Source organism: Nerophis lumbriciformis, linkage group LG10, assembly GCF_033978685.3.
Source record: "Nerophis lumbriciformis linkage group LG10, RoL_Nlum_v2.1, whole genome shotgun sequence".
In the NCBI taxonomy this organism is placed as follows: Eukaryota; Metazoa; Chordata; class Actinopteri; order Syngnathiformes; family Syngnathidae; genus Nerophis; species Nerophis lumbriciformis.
In genome coordinates this window covers 24,927,088-24,949,422 of record NC_084557.2, presented here as the reverse complement: position 1 = coordinate 24,949,422, position 22,335 = coordinate 24,927,088, and the positions used below count along the sequence as shown (strand labels likewise).

General features: G+C 38.9%; 1 protein-coding gene across 1 annotated transcript in view; it reads left to right on the top strand.

Annotated features, from left to right (window-relative positions):
• Positions 1-12,656, top strand: part of pdhx (pyruvate dehydrogenase complex component X) — a 43,385-nt gene extending 30,729 nt beyond the window's left edge. The window contains exons 8-11 of the mRNA XM_061969965.1: positions 2,138-2,196; positions 2,273-2,431; positions 10,566-10,630; positions 12,340-12,656. Of these exons, the coding sequence (XP_061825949.1) occupies positions 2,138-2,196; positions 2,273-2,431; positions 10,566-10,630; positions 12,340-12,595 (539 nt within the window). The 3' untranslated portion in view covers positions 12,596-12,656. The remainder of the gene's footprint in view (positions 1-2,137; positions 2,197-2,272; positions 2,432-10,565; positions 10,631-12,339) is intronic.
• Positions 12,657-22,335: the final 9,679 nt, after the last annotated feature.

The window sequence follows — 22,335 nt, the reverse complement described above, 5'->3', positions numbered from 1 at the left end:
GTGTACAGCTTAGATAGTAGCATTGATTTGCTGTCCTCTAGAAAGACCTTTACCCACAGTGTCTAAACAGTTGGCAACACAAGTCCGTACACCTCACGGTGAACATGTCCAAGGAGACATTCTGGGCTGCTACCTTCGCCGTCAGCTTGGAAAACTACCACGTGGTCCAGTTTCTGAAAAGAGTTGATCATGGTTAGTTCCAGAAGGTCACAATAAATATTCAAATCCATGTTACCCTCAATGAACCGTAGTTCCCAAGTGCCAGGCATTACTCATGCAGCCTCAAACCAATACTGTACACCACCATGTAAGTCTGTAGGTAAAACAGTTATCTTGGTCCTGACTTGTGTTACCAGCTATTTAGACATTAATTTTGTAAAGTCTTTCCTAAAATGCAATGAAGTTTATCACTCGAGACTCACTTCTTCCGCTATATTGTGTTGCAATTGTCTCTGTTAGTATCTAATATGTCACTCCAGATGATGGTGTTGACATTATCATGAATCTAATTAACTCTGCAAAGGCATGTTGCTGTGTAAATGCACACCGATTACACACAGGATCTGTTAGAAAGGCACAGGCGAATAAATGCCGGATATGCTGATGGTTCTGGCGAATCTCTGAATGAAAGATCATTTTTAAAATTGGTTTTGGAGCGTGGAAATAGTTTGCACACTGTCGCGTGGCGAATGATGCTCTCAAGATAACCAAAAATATTAGTATTGAAAAATCATCATGAGACTACAGATCAATTCAAACATAAATTACTGACAGCAAAAAAGTGTGGCAGTGTTGTACAGTATTTATATTCTTAATACGTGGAACCTTTCCTAAAATAACAACAGAGAAGTTTTTCTTCAGGACTTAGAGAAATGTATTCTTTCTCACCGATGTCACAAACACAGTTTAGGAATACTCCAAAACAAGTAGGTACAAATCAAATAGTGAATCTTTTAAAGTCATAAAGTAGATGCACAACAGCAGATAGTGAACAGAAATACAGGGAATAAACCCAACACTTTTAATTTATGATACTGCCACCAGAAGAACAATCCTTACGCTTAGGATACATAATTAAGAAACAAAAGTTAATTAATAAAACAACATGATCCTTCCTCAGAGAGCTGTAGCAGTGGTGGCGGAAGAAAACAGTGTGTTCCTCTGCCCTCACGCGATGAACACACTGTTTTCTTCCGTTTATGGATCTAAATTAATTTTTTAATTCATATATGGTGACACATTCATAACCACGGAACGTCATAAACTGGGGACCAACTGCATCTATTGTGATCCACATCATCAAAATACTTGGGGGACAATAGGACAGGATTTGTCTTTTATTTCAATAATAGTTATCATTACATAATTACAAATTTTACACAATCCTCACACTAGTGAAACTATATCAACTTGATCATTTTGGTTTCACTAAGTAATGCCTGAATTAGAAAACATTGGTCCCTGCCAAAACTTTCATACAAATCCTGTAAACATGCTTGAAGACAGCTGGTGAATAAATGAAGCCCATTATTCACATTATTCATAAACATGTGATAACTTCGAACCAGTAAAGATTTGTCACAGTTGTATTTCCAACAAAGCTAGAACATATACTGCCATTGTGCTGTTTTAGAAATTGAGCATTGCGATGTACTGACAAATGAAAAAAATAAATATTTACGTTTTGCCAAACAAGTAAGTTATCTCTATTTCTCCCCTTCCTGTCAATGAAAAAAGTGCATGGCCCTTTCAGACCGATTACTAAGGTTTGTATGTACTGAGGGATTCGCTCTCCGGTTGTTTTTACAGACACTCTTTGTTCAGGATCTCACAATTTCACGCTTAGTCCAGTCATCATGCTGCTCACAATAGCAGCACTCATAACAGTCTGCTCTTACACTAATGGACACCAGAATAAAGAGACAGTAGATGCAGACCAAATTCTGGCCTGGTGGTATCATATATTCACGTGTATCGAGGAGATTATTGAGAGTTTACGTCATGATTGTGTTTTAGTTGTCTTTTTGACAAAAGACTGAGTTGAACTTGTGCAGCTTAGACAGCCCATTACCAGCTGTCTGGCTATCTTTGTGACGCACCAAATGACTCACAGTTTGTTGTTTCTTTGTCTTTTCAGAAAATGTCAAAGTTTCTGTTAATGATTTCATTATCAAGGCAGCTGCTGTTACTCTTAAAGTAAGTATTGTTTAAAATACTCTAATTGTTGTGACACTGTGTTAATATATATATATTTTTGGTGTGTAAAAACTAGGAGCTACCAGAAGTGAACGTGAACTGGTCAGGGGATGGACCCCAAGCACTTGATTCTATTCACATTTCAATTGCTGTGGCAACCGACAAAGGACTCATTACCCCCATCATCCGAGATGCTGCAATCAAAGGAGTTCAGGAGATCTCAGCGAATGCAAAGGTAGACATCTTAAGAGTGAGGATTAACGCATTAATTTATTGTGCAAACACCAACAGGTTGTTTTAGTGGCTCTTCAAATCTAAAATTGCGTACATTTGACCTATTGTGCAGTTGTATTTATCTTGACTGCCTCTGAGTTTTCTTACCAGTATGACATCTGACCATGTGCAGGTAAAAAATGCATTTCCGATTGTCCATTCAGATTTGTAGATAATCAGTTCGCTATTATTATTTTTGGGGCTGTCCTAGTTTTGGCTTCAGATGGACAGCTTATTAGTAGCGATCGCTTCTTTGCCCTAGTTCCATGTGTAAATATGGATAAATAATTAAAAATATAAACAACTTAAGGTCAAATAAAATATTCACTAGCATTTGAAGAAGGATCTATGGCAGAATCATGATAGCGGACCACATTCGATAGCATGCAAATTAGGCGCAATACGTGTTTGGTTCTTGGAGCAGTTTAAGAACGCAGAAGTCTCACAATAATTTGCTTCGCAAGTCATAATGACAAACAAAGTGGTGTTGACTAAGTAGGGGATGTGGAGTATTCATAAAACGTTGTTTTATTTGTGTATTGATTATAGTCCAATCTGTATAATATCTGCATGCTGGCTTGCATGTGCACACACAAGGTAATTTCAACAAAAGAACTTTAAAGTACAAACACAACTTGAACATACATATTACACCAAGGGACCTGTAACAAACCTCTGCCGTTATACTTCATTGTATGTGACCAAGACATCTGTTTGTTGTTATGCTTTTCCCGTCTTCTTTAATAGCTCTATTAAACATAGTCTTATATTAATGATTGGCAGAGGGAGACTAGAAGAGTGTGTTTTGGAGCAATGTTTCTTATTCTTTACTTGAATTTAACAGTATTATTTTTTTTAATTAACTGCAGCGCATCATACTGTTTATTCTAGTTGTTTATATGCTTACATATTTCGGTTACCTCATTTAAATACATACTATTGAAAATTATTAGAAACAGCCCAGAGTATGATTTAGTAAGGCTCTATACCACTGCAAACTAGAATCGCAATAATAAACATTGGTATATTACCGCAATACCTCTCTAACACTGTCGATCAAAATGTATATATTTTGTAGAGGCAGAACTCCTAAAAAATTTTTCTTCAGCATTGTCCACACGTTTGGGAAGGCCATTCTAAAACCTTCATTCTAGCCTGATTTAGCCATTCCTTTACCACTTTCGAAGTGTGTTTGGGGTCAATGTCCTGTTGGAACACCCAACTGCGCCCAAGACCCAACCTCCGGGCTGATGATTTTAGGTTGTCCTGAAGAATTTGGAGGTAATCCTCCTTTTTCATTGTCCCATTTACTCTCTGTAAAGCAGTTCCATTGGCAGCAAAACAGGCCCAGAGCATAATACTACCACCACCATGCTTGACAGTAGACATGATGTTCCTGGGATTAAAGGCCTCACTTTTTCTCCTCCAAACATATTGCTGGGTATTGTGAACAAACAACTCAATTTTTGTTTCATCTGACATCACATGGACAAAGATAAGACCTTCTGGAGGAAAGTTCTGTGGTCAGATGAAACAAAAATTGAGCTGTTTGGCACCAGAAAATAACCCGTGTTGTATGCCCAGTAGTGTGTAAATGTGTTCCTGTATATTATTTATCCAGCAATGGTCATGTGGTGACATAAATTATGGTATTTTGAGCAGTAACCATTGAAGTCGGACATCACTGAGGGCCTAGGTGGGAAACACACTACCCTCCACTGACGCCCACTAATATAGTACATGCAATTTCATAGTTTGCACACACTATTTAGCACGTCTTATTTGGATCTGAGTAGACCAGGCCCTTAGTCTTTGTCTGCTAAAGAGCGACCGCAAGCAATACCTCTCTAACACTGTCGATCAAAATGTATATATTTTGTAGAGGCAGAACTTCTAAAAAATATAACATTTTGCAGGTGGTCATAAAGTTGTGGCCAGTCAGGGCATAAGAAGAAAACAATCAGTTTTGCTGAACAACTATTATGGTAGAAATGCCAAAGGCACAAGTGGTAGAAAATAGAGGGATGGATGTTTTGAATACAGTATATATATTTGGACTGCAACAACTGGAGGATTCAATATGGTCATCTGTGAACACATTTCTTGTTTTTGTCAATCAATCAATCAATCAATGTTTATTTATATAGCCCTAAATCACAAGATGGGACTTAAATGCTTCTACTGAGGTAGCATCTCTAATTGTTACCGGGAGGGCATTCCATAGTACTGGAGCCCGAATAGAAAACGCTCTATAGCCCGCAGACTTTTTTTGGGCTCTGGGAATCACTAATAAGCCGGAGTGCTTTGAACGCAAATTTCTTGCCGGGACATATGGTACAATGCAATCGACAAGATAGGACGGAGCTAGACCGTGTAGTATTTTATACGTAAGTAGTAAAACCTTAAAGTCACATCTTAAGTGCACAGGAAGCCAGTGCAGGTGAGCCAGTATAGGCGTAATATGATCAAACTTTCTTGTTCTTGTCAAAAGTCTAGCAGCCGCATTTTGTACCAATTGTAGTCTTTTAATGCTAGACATAGGGAGACCCGAAAATAATACGTTACAGTAGTCGAGACGAGACGTAACGAACGCATGAATAATGATCTCAGCGTCGCTAGTGGATAAAATAGAACGAATTTTAGCGATATTACGGAGATGAAAGAAGGCCGTTTTAGTAACACTCTTAATGTGTGATTCAAACGAGAGAGTTGGGTCGAAGATAATACCCAGATTCTTTACTGATTCGCCTTGTGTCATTGTTTGGTTGTCAAATGTTAAGGTGGTATTATTAAATAAATGTCGGTGTTTAGCAGGACCAATAATCAGCATTTCCGTTTTCTTGGCGTTGAGTTGCAAGAAGTTAGCGGACATCCATTGTTTAATTTCATTAAGACACGCCTCCAGCTGACTACAATCCGGCGTGTTGGTCAGCTTTAGGGGCATGTAGAGTTGGGTGTCATCAGCATAACAATGAAAGCTAACACCGTATTTGCGTATGATGTCGCCTAGCGGCAGCATGTAAATACTAAAGAGTGCAGGGCCAAGAACCGAACCCTGAGGAACTCCGCACGTTACCTTAACATAGTCCGAGGTCACATTATTATGGGAGACGCATTGCATCCTGTCAGTAAGATAAGAGTTAAACCACGACAAAGCTAAGTCTGACATACCAATACGTGTTTTGATACGCTCTAATAAAATATTATGATCGACGGTATCGAAAGCAGCGCTAAGATCAAGAAGCAGCAACATAGATGACGCATCAGAATGCATCGTTAGCAGTAGATCATTAGTCATTTTTGCGAGGGCCGTCTCCGTAGAGTGATTTGCCCTGAAACCGGATTGAAAAGGTTCACAGAGATTGTTAGACACTAAGTGTTCATTTAGCTGCTGTGCGACAATTTTTTCGAGGATTTTCGAAATAAAGGGAAGGTGGGACACCGGTCGGTAGTTTACCATGAGGTCAGGATCAAGGTTAGGTCTTTTGAGCAGAGGATGAATAACCGCTTTCTTGAATGCTAGGGGAACAGTGCCAGAGGAAAGTGATAAGTTTATAATATTTAGCACTGATGGACCTAATAATACAAAAAGCTCCTTGATAAGTTTCCCAGGAAGTGGGTCAAGTAAACATGTTTTGTTTTATCCCACTTACACGCCGTAATAGTTCCTCTAATGTTATTTCATCAAAAAAAGAGAGACTATTTTGTATTGCAGTATCCGTCGTAGATACAGTTGTATCTGTGTTAATAGAACCCAGTTGTAGCTGGGTTCCTTGTCTTTAATCTCTTTTCTAATGAGTTCAATTTTCTTATTAAAGAAATTCATAAAGTCATCTGCCGAGTGGGTGGAGCTATTGGGAGGAGTCCCTTGTTGGGTTAGCGATGCTACTGTACTAAACAAAAATGTAGGGTCGTTTTTGTTGAGGCGGATGAGATTTGAGTAATATTTAGCTTTAGCTAAGGTAAGCATGCGTTTATACGATATTAAACTATCACTCCATGCTTGATGGAAAACCTCAAGCTTGGTCGCGCGCCATTTGCGTTCCAATTTTCTACATGATAATTTATGAGCTCTGGTTTCTTCTGTAAACCATGGGGTGCGCCTTTTAGGGGCCCTTTTTTGTTTTAGCGGTGCTATACTATCAATGGTTTTGCGCAGTGCATTGTCAAAGTTGTTAGTTAGGTTATCAATAGAGCCGACATAATTTGGGAATGGTGCCATTACCGAAGGCAGTAGGTCAGCAAGAGTCATCGTTGTGGCAGCATTAATGTTGCGGCTGCTATAGCAGTTATTAAAACTAGTTATTATTATTATTAGTTTGTTGACAATGAGTCAGAACTTTGAATTTTATAAGGTAATGATCGGACATTACTTTAGTATACGGGAGTACCATAACTTTGGAGGTGGTGACACCCCTGACCAGCACTAGATCTATCGTATTACCGTTGCGATGCGTAGGTTCATTTATTATTTGTGTAAGACCACAGCTATCAATTATAGTCTGGAGCGCCACGCACTGAGAGTCCGATGGGGTATTCATATGGATATTAAAGTCCCCCATTATGATTATATTGTCTGCGTGAGTCACTAGATCAGCAACGAACTCTGAGAATTCATTGATAAAGTCCGAGTAGGGCCCTGGGGGGCGGTAGATAACAGCCATATCGAGAGGCAGCGGTGCGACAGACCTCATAGTAAGCACCTCAAACGATTTGTATTTATTATTTAGGTTAGGGGTAAGGTTAAAGTTTTCATTGTATATTAGTGCGACCCCCCCACCCCTTTTAAGGGGACGGGCAATATGCGCGTTCGTATAGTTAGGAGGAGATGCCTCATTTAGCGCAAAAAAATTGTCTGGTTTGAGCCAGGTTTCGCTAAGACCAATGACGTTAAGATTGTTGTCTCTAATGACCTCATTAACTAATAACGTCTTGGGAGACAATGATCTTATGTTTAAAAAGCCCATATTATAAGTATTGGGCTGTTTTGACGAGTTTTTGTTTAAATTATCCGTAGTAGCAATATTAATAATGTCGCGTTTATTATACGTAGTGCACTTTAAATAGTTTCGACCATATCTAGGAATTGATACGACGGGAATTTTCAGATTGTTTGCTTGATGCTGCGATCGACTGAACGCATCATGATTTGCCACCTCAGTAGAATGCATATCTACCCCTAACACATTCACAACAGAAAACACATTATGTGAGTTGTGTGTTATTCTAAGAAAATTGCTATGCGTACAGGAATTATCCAGCCTGGCGCTGGCTAGTTCTAGCCTAACTGACTCCTCACCCGGACTAGCAGGCTCTGTAATTGCCTGTGACCGGGCTTGCTCTAGTGTAGTTAGTCAAGTGTGACTTAAACAGTAGTCTATGTTTTTAGACAGGATGATGGCGCCTTCCTGGTTAGGGTGAAGGCCGTCTCTCATCAGCAAGCCTGGTTTGCCCCAGAAAGAGGGCCAATTATCAATAAACGTTAGTCCCTGTTGTCTACAGAAGCTAGCCAGCCACTTGTTAAGCGAGACTAATCTGCTATATCTCTCATCATTGCCTCTCGCAGGCAGGGGGCCAGAGACAATTACTCGATGCCTGGGCATCTTTCTAGCGAGATCACAAGTCCTGGCTATGTTTCTCTTTGTAATCTCTGACTGTCTCATTCTAGTGTCATTGGAGCCAACGTGTACAACTATATTCGCATAACTAGTGGTGCGATTAGCCTGTCGTACGTGTTTACTAGGCCTGTTGCGAGTTAGCTCCCTAAGATTAGCCTCAATGTCAGGTGCTCTGGCCCCAGGGATGCACTTAATTGTGGCTGGTTTGCTAAGCTTTATGTTTCGGGTGATGGAGTCCCCTATGACTAAGGTGTGGTGCCCGGTAGACTGGGGTGTAGGACTAGCTAAAGAGCTAAATCTATTATGCGTCTCAACCGGTACACCGTAGCTTGTAGGCCGCTTAGGACTACTACAGGCTGGGCTAGTTAGCTCGCTACAGCTAACGCTAGCAGATGTGTCCGCAACATCTAAAGTTACGAGATTACTCTGCTCTAACTGGCGGACACGGCCCTCTAGCAGAGCCAGCCTCTCCGTGAGTAAGGTGCAAGACGCGCAGGAAGCCATACACACGGTGTTTTCTGTCACCGAGTGAAGTTCCTGCTGTCTTCCGAGAAGTCCTGGTCACGGTGTGCAGGAGTAGATTCCTTCTGACCGGCGACCGGCGCCGCCTTTCTCCGCGCTAGCTTCGTTAGCTTAGCAGCTAGCTGCTAGCTAGCTGCGGGAGGGGTGGTGAGACAGAGATCGGGTGATTTGCAAGTTAAATAGTACTACTAAATATGTTAAGAAAGTAATAAAGAAAGCTGCAGAACAATTAAAAGCACACAAATAGAACGATACTTAGCTTTTTCGAAACAGCGAGCAGTCACGCACGGTGAACCGGAACCGGAAGTTCAGAAAAAAAACATTATACATTCTGTATAAAAACATATGTATAATTTACTTCTAGATATCAGGGGGTCCCTGTAATATGTTCAGTTTAGGGATGTAACGGTATGAAATGTTTGCATCATGGTTAGTTTTACTAAAATTATCTTGGTTATCAATGTTATCACGGTATGGTTGAATGGGCTCAAAAAGTATTTAAACACACACTGAATACACTAAACACTAATTAAGTTTCATTGAGTAAACAACAGACACAAAATATACTTTCCTTGGCAAAAGAAACATTAAATAATGTTCTGGCTTCTTAAGAGCCATATTTTTGTTATTTGAGTCTTCAAATATGTTGATCCTCTTTTGTTTTGATTTGTAAAGGTTTTGGAGTGTTTTTTTATTAAACTGAAAAGGCAAAACGGCAGTTGCTTGCTTCACTTCCTGACTTTTGTGACGTCACGTGGGTTCCTGTTAACACCTCTGTGTATGGATTGTCACATCTAAAAAAGTTAAAGTTAAAAGTTAAAGTACCACTGATTATCACACACACACTACGTGTGGCGAAATTACTCTCTGCATTTGACCCATCACCCTTGATCACCCCCTGGGAGGTGAGGGGAGCAGTGGGCAGCAGCGGTGGCTGCGCCCGGGAATCATTTTTGGTGATTTAACCCCCAATTCCAACCCTTAATGCTGAGTGCCAAGCAGGGAGTTAATGGGTCCCATTTTTATAGTCTTTGGTATGACTCGGCCGGGGTTTGAACTCACAACCTACCGATCTCAGGGCAGACACTCTAACCACTAGGCCACTGAGTTGGCCTAGCGGCCTGTCTTAAAAGAGAGCACAGACTGTAGGTTAAATGTGCTCAGTTGAATAGCCTAGTTGCTCACACAGCAATGTGTCTTGTATTAATGTTAACATTTAAGTTAGCTCGTGATTAGTTTGCTAGCTGCTTCTCTTGGAAATGAGCAGTACCTCAGCGAGTTTTTCAAAGTACGGTAACAATTACTATTTTTAAAACGTATTATCACTAATCTTTGGGAGTTCTACCGTTGTTTATCATTATACTAACCGGTTCATCCCCCGCGCAGTTTTAGGTAAGAAAAACCCCACATGCATCTGAAAAGCAACATCATAAAATATTCCTAACAAAACAAAATGGCTTGTACACATTGTTTCACTAGAAACAATCCCATAGCCAAACTTGTATTCCTTTTGTTTTCTCTAAGGTCACTACAAACAATCACGCTGTGCCACAAAAACCTGACTACAATAGTGGGTTGTTTTGTTTGCCAGATGCCTCATCTTCCCTTCTGGGTCTTGTCAGTTCTTTCGTCATTTTAGCAAGGCAAACTGATGGTTTCTATTTGTCTCAAATGCTGCTATTGGACACCATGTTCCACTTTCAGTGTTTATATGTATTGTTATTTGTTTTGTATGGCTAGCTTGAACAAATCAGTTATATTTTTCCCATGACTTTTTTAATAATCATTGTTGTGGTGTGGTCATATAACAGAAGCAACATATAGCCTTTCTGTGTTTGAGCTTTTAAATTAAATTTAGGTTCTTAGTTATTTGTTTTGTGTTTTACATTTTATACATATACTACTTCGATCAAAATATTTTAGGATGAGGTTTTAATGATTTCAAATCTGTGACAGGCATTGGCCCGAAAGGCTCGAGATGGAAAACTTCTACCTGAGGAGTACCAGGGCGGCTCATTCAGGTAAAACAAAGAAAAAGAAAATGTGTGACATAATCAAAATAAATGTCAGTCTACCATCATGCATTATTTAGTCATCATGTTGTGCATTCTTGATTGTGTGTGAGTGAGTTCTTGGTCTACATAGGACATCAGCTCAGTTGCCATCAATTGCTGAAAATGTTCGAGTCATTAGAATTAATGTTGTTGTTTGGACATAAATGGGGGTTCTTTGTCACCCAGGAGCAATGAATTCAGCACTCTTTGCACCTGTGCAAGCATCCTTGATCATTATGTACAGTATATTTTCACAATATTGTTTACTGGTGAAGACTGTATGTTGTTCATACTTACAGGTAGATGTTTTTTTTTCGTGCATGCATTGCATATGTTATGTGCATGTGTATGTCTGCAAGGCAGATAACCATAAATATCAATACAATATGTTTTTCAAAATGTAGAGACGGAGATAAAGATAGATAAATATACAATTCTAGTCAGAAGATGACATACAGGCTTTGGCTTGAATTTTGGTCCTGATTTATTTGAACCATTTTTTCAAGGGTGGAAGGATTATACTGTGTACATCTTCAAGGATTTTAAAAGGCATTGGGTATACAGTTTTAAATTTGTTTTTGGTGTAACCTTGAATTGCACCGAGTCAGAATTCTGCATACAGGCTCAATATAGACTAATAGTCACTCAAATCTAATAGTAAGTAATGCTGAAGGTTCCAGAATGGCAGAATGAAAGGGACGGTATAGCTCGGTTGGTAGAGTGGCCGTGCCAGCAACTTGAGGGTTCCAGGTTCGATCCCAGCTTCTGCCATCCTAGTCACTGCCGTTGTGTCCTTGGGCAAGACACTTTACCCACCTGCTCCCAGTGCCACCCACATTGGTTTAAATGTAACTTAGATATTGGGTTTCACTATGTAAAGCGCTTTGAGTCACTAGAGAAAAGTGCTATATAAATATAATTCACTTCACTTCACTTCACATTTTATCTTGACAAAGCCAAGATGTGATCATGACTGAATGTAGCTAAAAGTGTCTCTTTAGCACCTTAAAATACGTTTATTCGACAACACTCTTTGATCGACCAGGACTATAATGGAAAAGTCCAAATAACTATGAAAAGCTAAGAAGGCAAATTGTTGATCAACACAAAGTATTTTTGGAGTTATTTTGAACGACTTCTAAGATTCAAACAGCTTAAAGGTGAACTGCACTTTTTTTAAATTGTGCCTATCATTCACAATCTTCACAATCCTATGCAAGACAAGCACACGTGTTTTAATTGTTTTAATGCATTCTAAGTCGTTTAATACGGCAAGTATGAGGTGGCTAACGATTTAGCTAATGGGAGTACACTATTGCGCCCATAAAGCCTTTTAAAAAAACATCCAAAAATTGCCGACAATGCTCCATTTACATCTCGTGATTTGAATATTAACAATGTATTAGCGATATTGTTGTTATAAGTGCTAAAGCAGATTAACTATTTTCAGCGGTACCGTGACCAGAGAGCTGACTAGATTATGCTGCTATATTGACTTGTGAGCTGCTGCGTGTATCATAAACAGTGAAAGGACATCATGTGTACATGATGGAACTCCACATCTATACATGTCTACTTTACGGGATTTATTTTGTTCCAACTATTATGCCATTTCTATATATTGTTGTCTTGTTCTTCTGGTGCTATTTATCCACATCCAACTCTTTCTCCCTTAGTATATCCAATCTTGGGATGTTTGGCATCAGTGGCTTCAGCGCTGTGATCAACCCACCACAGGCGTGCATCCTCGCGGTCGGGACTTCCAGGGAAGAATTACGCCTCTGTGAGGATAACCAGACCCTGCGTACCCAACAGCTGATGACTGTTACCTTGTCTAGCGACGGGCGGCTTGTCGATGACGAACTGGCCTCGCGATTTCTTGACAGGTTTCGTGATAACCTAGAGGAACCTCAGCGCATGGCTTTAGCCTGAAATATGATGACCGCAAATTGGAAATAAAGCAGCCATGCGTGAGAGAGTTTTGAAAAAAACATTTCCTGTCATGTTTGGTTCATGGCTCGGTGTGTGGAAATACAGTTGCACTCAAAATTATCCAACCACCATTGTAAATAACATCCATCTATTTTCTGTACCGCGTGTCATCATTAAGGTCACAGCTGAGCGAGAGCCCATCCAAGCTGACTTCGGGCAAGTGGGGTACACCCCGGACTGGTCGCCAGCCTTACAGGGCACATGTGGAGAGACAGGTATTCACACCTGTGGACAGTTAAAGGAGAACATTATCACCAGACCTATGTAAGCGTCAATATATACCTTGATGTTGCAGAAAAAAAGAGCATATATTTTTTTAACCGATTTCCGAACTCTAAATGGGTGAATTTTGGCGAATTAAACGTCTTTCTAATATTCGCTCTCGGAGCGATGACGTCATAACGTGACGTCACATCGGGAAGCAATCCGCCATTTTCTCAAACATCGGGTCAAAACAGCTCTGTTATTTTCCGTTTTTTCGACTGTTTTCCGTACCTTGGAGACATCATGCCTCGTCGGTGTGTTGTCGGAGGGTGTAACAACATGAACAGGGACGGATTCAAGTTGCACCAGTGGCCCAAAGATGCGAAAGTGGCAAGAAATTGGACGTTTGTTCCGCACACTTAACCGACAAAAGCTATGTTACGACAGAGATGGCAAGAATGTGTGGATATCCTGCGACACTCAAAGCATATGCATTTCCAACGATAAAGTCAAAGAAATCTGCCGCCAGACCCCCATTGAATTTGCCGGAGTGTGTGAGCAATTCAGGGACAAAGGACCTCGGTAGCACAGCAAGCAATGGCGGCAGTTTGTTCCCGCAGACGAGCGAGCTAAACCCCCCTGGATGTCTTGGCTCACACCGTCCCAAGATGATCAAGAGAAGAATATCGACCCTATGTTCCCTGGCCTGCTGACATGAGGGTATGTCTGCAGAATATATTAATTGATGAAAATTGGGCTGTCCGCACTCTCAAAGTGCATGTTGTTGCCAAATGTATTTCATATGCTGTAAACCTAGTTCATAGTTGTTAGTTTCCTTTAATGCCAAACAAACACATACCAATCGTTGGTTAGAAGGCGATCGCCGAATTCGTCCTCGCTTTCTCCCGTGTCGCTGGCTGTCGTGTCGTTTTCGTCGGTTTCGCTTGCATACAGTTCAAACCGATATGGCTCAATAGCTTCAGTTTCTTCTTCAATTTCGTTTTCGCTACCTGCCTCCACACTACAACCATCCGTTTCAATACATTCGTAATCTGTTGAATCGCTTAAGCCACTGAAATCCGAGTCTGAATCCGAGCTAATGTCGCTATAGCTTGCTGTTCTTTCCGCCATGTTTGTTTGTGTTGGCTTCACTATGTGACGTCACAGGAAAATGGACGGGTGGTTAAAATCAGGCACTTTGAAGCTTTTTTTAGGGATATTGCGTGATGGGTACAATTTTGAAAAAAACTTCGAAAAATATAATAAGCCACTGGGAACTGATTTTTAATGGTTTTAACAATTCTGAAATTGTGATAATGTTCCCCTTTAAGTTTCTCCAATTAAAAATAATATGCATGTTTTTGCAATGCTGGAGGAAAGCCTGAGTACCCAGCGAAAACCCATGCACACACCAGAAGAAGATGACAATTCCACACAGATGTTCGGATATTTTAATTTATTTTTGTTTTGTTGCAAGTTTATAAACTTCGCAAAGAAATATAATTCAGAATGAGGATCGAATCGTTTTGAGTGCAGCTTAGCAGGCTTTGGAATGAAATAGTCTCGCTCAGCTTCTTTTCTGGTTAAGGCGTACTCCCAACTTGTAATTTACATAGCAGGGGGCATCTTACATTAACCCTTCTTTCATCCTACTACTACGGTAGTTTTGGTATGCAAATATGTAATTATGTTGTGTTTGTACAGTGTGAAAATCAATATTAGTATTGCACTTTAACCATATTGAAAAGTGCATTTGTTGTGATATTTATTGCAGACAGGTGAGTCAATTCTTATTACATTCAGCATTCAATACATTAACATAATGTTAGAAAACTAAAAAATAAATGTCAGGTTGCCTGTTGGTGTCCCTTATGTACAAAAAACGTCAAAATGATTGTATCTGTTTAACGTGCAAAATAAAAAATGCTAGTATTTATTGATGACGGATTATTATTGAACTGTACTTTGAAACTCATTCAATCATTCCGTCCAGCAACCCAGTGTAGCAGAGAAAAACCACAGATGTGTTTGTGTGTGTTTAATTAAAATATAAATAGATTGAGTAATAAAAAATAAAAAAAATCTTATGTCAATTAGGATAATTTCCTCTGGCAAACATATTGGTCATCTGATGCTGACAGATGTTCTTATTTGCCCCAAGTGTGTACCAAGCAGCTGTTTATGTACAGTTCCGCGTTAGTAGGTGGAGCCAATGCATTTGTTAAGACACTCCAAAAATGGACAATGCTGTGATCTCAGACTAGTGCTTGTTCTGGTTGCCAGTTCCACAAGACAACATAATGGATAGTTCATACCGCCACTTCTTGAGATAAAATCACTGTTCGATCTCCACCCATGTACCCTCTTGACGCAAGAAGTCTTCAAGTAATGCATGGACATTGTATGTCGTTATTGTGACCAGAGCTGAAAGATGTGTCTCTTATGGTTAGTTAATAGCGGAATATACTCCTCGGTTTGATATTTAGGATGGACACAGTAGATAACGTTTAAGTCAACTGATTTTATTTTCTATATTGACTGTTTTTTTTAGTTACTCAGTGTTTATTAACAAAAACCTCCCGTCCTTGTAACTGCTTCCCATTAGCTGTTGGCGTAATGTACAGTACTTACACTAATTATATTTTACCACGCAAACACTTTTAACAGCGTAATGGCTGCAGATTCACCCGAAAATATCCAAAGAAAACTAGCTACAAACGTTGGAGGTTCCACGGTGAGAGATGCATTGATCATTTTTCTCCTTGTGTGTACTGTATGTGCATAGAGCAGTGTTTCTCAAATATTTTCTGTTATGCCCCCCTTGGAAGAATAACACTTTTTTGTGACCCCCTCCCCCCACTCTCTGCTACGACTATAAATAGTATAATTTGTCTATGAAATGTTTATAAGTACACCTCAGCATAACACTGTATCCTTAACGTTTAAGAAAAAAAAAAGAAATTTACTTACAGCAAAGAATAACTTTACTAACATTGTTTTTTTTGTCTGCAACAGAAAAAATTTAAAGTGCATAAATTTGTCTTGAAATAAAAAAAAAAAATTCACCTACTTCAACCATATTATACTGAAAAATACAATTAAATAGATAACTCATTCAAATTGATCGGCAACATTTAAAAAAAATATGTTACCTACAAAACCAAAATAAATGCAACAATTTGTGCTGTTTTTTATAATCAAAATGAGAAAGTCAGGATTGATGGCTACAATGAGCACACTTTGAAGAACACAGTTTTTTGAAGCATGATACTGATGAAGCAAGTTCCCTAGGGTCACATGCCCCGTACCCTCCACACACAAACACATTATTTGAGAAGAACTAGTATAGACTGTTTTATTTATAAAATTATATTCGATGTTGTTTAATCATTGCCGTTTGTTTGTTTGACTGTAAATTAGCAAAATAACAAAAAACATTATTGATGGATGTTTATATAAGTTTCAGGAAATGTAGGGAATGGGATAAGAAACCACTGATTTGGCCTGATCTCGTTAATTTTTACCATATTACCTTATGTTTTCTGTGTTTACTTACGGCTGCGCTTCACCCACAGAGACAAAGATAGTGGATGACTGACAAGGTTTCTTTCATTTTGCTAAATTTAGCTTAAAAAGTTTTGAGCATATTTTTATCTACCTTTCAGAAAATATCAGAAATCACCATCTGGATTCAGGACACGGTCTGGTGGAGGTCAGAGCTGTGAATTTCTAGTGAATGTTAGTTTTTACTAATGGTGATTTGCAGCTTTTTTTTCTTATATTTTGGTAATCTTATTTATTTTACACTATAGATAAAAAGTGGTTCTATGATCCTGCAAACTCGTACATTACAGTTTGTGTTGATATTTGTATTGACATGATGCTATGCTTTAAGGACAACACATTAAAACAATCTGCAGGCTGTGGCAGCAGTTTGCTTTTTTTTTTTTAAAGTCTGAACTGTCTCATGTTCTGCATTTTTGAAATAATGAGATGTTTGTAAACCCTCATTCTGTGTGAAACATTTACACTATCACAATTTTCACAACAAATACATGATTTTAAAAGTAGATAACATGGGAAATGTGTCCCCTTACACTTTTTTGCCTCTTTAGCTGTACTGGTGCATCCAAGCAAGACACCTACTAATGACAGCAATTCTGACATTTTCCAATCATATAAAGGATATGTTAATTTTCTGATTATCAACTAAATACAACCACAGAGTGACCAGGTTTGTACCTGCTGAGAATTTTTAATAAAGCATGCACGCAGTTGTAACGACTCAGTCAGGAGTGTAGGTCACACTCTCGGTTACACAGCATGTTGCGGTGTGGTGGGGGCTGTTGCCATGGCAACTTTAGTGGTTAAACCTGCAGTTCTGTTGTGCCAATATCATTTGAAGGTAGGGACATCTGAACGGTGCTGTCGTTTGGTGGATTGCTGCACATCCATTACCTGCCAAGAAAAAGCACAAACACAGACACAAAAATGATGCGCCGTTAAAATTCAAATGTACTATTTGCGCCCCGTGGAAATAAAATAGAAAAATGCACGATGTAATAATTTTTTCAATTAGGGAACATGTCCTGCACATTGACCTATTTAAATATTTAATAAATACAATTAAAACTATTTATTTTAACTACTTTGAACACTGGAAATGTGATGCCTGTCCCCAATTTAAGTTAGACTTCATCATGTAAAATATTTATACATGTAAATAATACATTCGAAAACAATTTTTTATTTTTTTTTACATATTTGTGTTGCACCTCATCTCAACTATACTTTAAGTAAATTTTCTGTCAATTTTCTGACAAAAAACGATGTATTTAAAATTCGCACCCAAGTCTTGTCCCTGGGTTTTCACATCAGCCATCAGAAAATGTGAAATATTACACAAGTCACATGGTCCACAGCAAGTTGCATCATTCAACAGTAAGGCCAAAAGTAATTGGTTGACTCATTTATATACATCCTTCTGTATATTCGATGATATTTCAACCATGAAAGAAAAAATATCAACACAGTCTGTGATGTTGTTGATGCATTTATTATGGGCTACGGTATGTGTCAATATTCCATCAACATAAGGCCATGTCGCTATACAGTATGTCATGTGTTGATTACTACGGAAAAACCCCAATAACATTCCTGTTTGTTAAGTCCGGTTACTCAAATGAGTCATCTTTAGCTCAGGAACCTTGGCAAGAAAACAAATGATGTTGCCTGTGATACACATTTTGAGTAATCAAGGATTTTTGGATCCAAAAAACATTGTTATACCAGCGCACAAAGTACATGAGATGGCACAAAATGTAGTGTATATATCTATTTGGTGGAATGGCCTTGATACTGAAATACAATACAAGCAAAATATTGCATCTGTAAAGGTAATTTCCTCCCTGCTTGGCACTCAGAATCAAGGGTTGGAATTGGGGGTTAAATCACCAAAATGATTCCCGAGCGTGGCCACCGCTGCTGCTCACTTCTCCCCTCACCTCCCAGGAGGTGGAACAAGGGGATGGGTCAAATGCAGAGGGTAATTTCACCACACCTAGTGTGTGTGTGTGTGTGTGTGTCTATCAGTGGTACTTTAACTTTGAATACAGCTCAGTTTTGATGTAACTGCAGTTTCATGGCAGGAATTTGGCCTGGCTAATAGGGTAACTAAAATATTTGAAACACTTCTCAGTACAATGCAGCACAACTTTTTTGATAATGCTGTTGTACTGGATTCATTAGAACACGAGTCTCCAACAGGTCACCTTATTATGTTTTAGCTCACCAAAGGGATTTTTTTTTTTTTTTAAACACTGGGTCTGATCTACTAAACGTTTTCGTTTGTGAAACGCAAAGCTGATCTACTCAACTTGTGCGGAAAGGATTGTGTTTCTTAATTGAGGAAATAAGGAGTGCAATCCGTTTAGCGTGACTATTTTCAAGAATATTAAAAATATATGCTGGTCATCAGAAGGGGGAGAAGATGCAAATACAACTATTCAGCACACGCAGTGGAATTTATCAAGGATAAAACTGTTCTGGACCGCTGTTTTGTTACTATAAATAGTATGTCTAGAAGGGATGTGCAAACATTTAGTATGTCTAGAAGGTTAGGTGTGAACTGGCAGTTGCGCAGACATGGCTGTGAGAAAGTAGGCAATCGCGGCACAGCTATGTTCTACGTGTGCTTGTCAACATATACGGACTGTCGAAAATACAAATATTTAACGTGTCTATTCAGCAATATCATTTTCTAATTTTATAGTTGCTGAATGACTTAATGGCCTGATAAAAAAAAAAAAAATGTATTTGTTTTTTGTCTGCTGGCGTTTTTTTTTAATGACGTTTTGTTTTTTCATACATATGAATAAACTTCTTGCAATATGCATTTTGTTGTAACTGGAACATTCCAACACATGCTTGCAATTAGTGCCATCCTCTCACAGGGTGCACCTTTATTGCACAAAAAAAGTGTGTTTCAATGCAGATACACTGCAAGATAACCTCTAAAATGCCCATAAAAAGTGGTACATATCTGCTGCATGTTTCAAAACACAGCAAAACACTCCAGGTAGCAGCATGATACCATGGATGTGCAGTAAATGGTAAATAGGGCGGTCTGCATCAGTTGTTAATTGTACACAATGACTTCGTAGATCACATGCAACATGCCCATGCAATTTTATAGTTTGCACATGCTGTTTGGCGCGTGGTATTTGGATATTAGTAGATCAGGCGTGGGACGGCGTGGCAAAGTTGGTAGAGTGGCCTTGCCAGCAATCGGAGGGTTGCTGGTTACTGGGGTTCAATCCCCACCTTCTACCATCCTAGTCACGTCCGTTGTGTCCTTGGGCAAGACACTTCACCCCTTGCTCCTGATGGCTGCTGGTTAGCGCCTTGCATGGCAGCTCCCTCCATCAGTGTGTGAATGTGTGTGTGAATGGGTGAATTTGGAAATACTGTCAAAGCGCTTTGAGTACCTTGAAGGTAGAAAAGCGCTATACAAGTATAACCCATTTATCATTATTTATTATAATGTTTTTAGAACAATTCAGCAACAATTTAAATGTTGGCATTCACCGCTCTTTTTTTGTTAAATATGCTTTAGCACAGAACCGTGCGTCTCAAACTCTTTTCACCAAGTACCACCGCAGAATACTCTTTGCTCCAAGTACCACCATAATGACCAACATTAAAATACAGTAGCGTAGTAGGCCTAAGTATTCATTTAAAACAAGGCAGTGGTTTTATTCAACAAGTATATTTAATAGTTTTGGACACTAACATTACACACAGTTTGAAGAGTAACACTGTGTTTGAATATTTAATTGATTCTTTGACGTACCGCTAGATCAGGCCTGGGCAATTATTTTGACTCGGGGGCCACATTTAGAGAAAAAAACCTCACAATAATGTCTGATTGAATGCTAAAAACGTTATGACAGACCGCCTTAAAAAACGTAATTGAATTTAAAATGTTTCTATGAACGATAAAACACTGAATATTGACGAAATATGAATGTCACACCCCCCTTTGATCGACATATTTTACAATCAAGTGAAACGCAACAAAAATGCAACAAACGGTGAAATTTGAACGCGAAGGGTACAAAATAAACCCACCTACAATCTGATATATCTGATATATCACTAAGCTTTAGAACGTTGTTGTGAAAATCTCCTCCCGCTTCTGTGGAAACGCTTCCCGCCCACACTGTTTGGTGCCTCGTCTGAGCTGCTGTGACGTAGATGACCATAGTAACTAATTAGATGACCATAGTAACTAATTAGATTACCATAGTAACTAATTAGATTACCATAGTAACTGGTATATCATCCATAAGCGCAGATTCCAAGCATTGAAAGACTTAGTATAGTTGAAGACTTTCGGTCATTAGAAAACATCACTGCACATCATAATGGCAGCTACACTTTCCATCTTAAAGATCGAAAAAATTATTTGGGACTGTCCGGCGGGCCAGATTGAATAGCTTAACGGGCCGCATGTTCCCCCCAGGCCTTAATTTGCCCAGGTCTGCACTAGATGGAACCACTGTTTGAGAATCCCTGACATAGAACTAAGAGAGCAGAGTCTACCAGGTCAAATTCATTGCGTGTTAAACATACTTGTCCAATAAAGCTGATTTGATTGCTTAGAGCAGTGATTTTTAAACTGGTGTACGTGTACCACTGGTGGTACACCAAATAATCACTTACTTAAGTGTTTAGTATCTTGTTTTCCTATATTCAAACACAGTGTTACTGTTCAAACTGTGTGTAATGTTACAGTGGCCAAAAATATTAAATATGCTTGTTAAACGAAACCTCTTCCTTGTTTTTAACGAAAACTTAGGCCAAATACGCTACTGTATTTTAATGTTGGTCATTATGGTGGTACTTAGATAGCCAAGTGTCTTCTGAGGTGGTACTCTGTGGAATAAAAAGTTTGCGAAACCACCGGATTAGAGTGTTTAGGTGTACCTAATGTGGTCATGTACAAGGACTGGTGAAAGGATTTCCTTCAGCCACGTGATCTCACGCTTAACGTTTGTTCAACCGTTGTTAACAGGATTTCCTCCACTCAGCCCATTTGCCTCACTGCTAGCACACTCATTTTCTTAAATGTCCACACTTTTCAACTTTAAGTATGAATGCAACTTAAACACATCTTGCAAACATTTTATTCAAGGACACATCAAGGTTTATCACGCATGTGCGAATTTAGATCAAAGATTGGTGGGACTTATGACAAAGAGCATTCCAGTTATACAGTATGTACGGTACCCGATGACTTGTTTGAACATGGCGGGTCAAACCCACACTGCAAAAACTGAAATCTAAGTAGGATTAAATAACTCAAATAAAGGTGATATTTGCTTATTTTCTGTCTGATAAGATAATTCTTCTCACTAAGCAGATTTTTTGTTAGAGTCTTTTACTTGTTTTAAGTGTGTTGGTCCTAAATGATCTCAGTAAGATATTACAGCTTGTTGCTGAGATTTGATGACCTATAATGAGTAAAACATGCTTGAAACTAAAATATCAACTGTTGCAAAGCTGTGTCATTAACACTCACAAGTATAAAACTACTTTTTCAAAGTAAACATGTCTTATTTCAAGCATGAAATAAAAAATCATGACTTTGACACAATTGTGTCTCATAATTAAAACAGATGACAGCCAAATGGACTTTTGCTGTTTTATTTTCACTGAAACAATAGAAAACCCGTACTCATATAGTTGGCACAGTACAGTAAACTGACAGTTAATATTTAACATGTGACATTTCAAACAATTAGAACAGAAATAGTTCATGCACAAATATGTATATAAATATATATATGTATATATATGTGCACTAATGACTGAAAGAGCACGCACTTGGCACGATGATGTCATGTTATCGATGGAAAAATGCATTTTTAGACCATATGATTTGCCTGAGCGGCTAGGAGACCCCGAAAGTAACA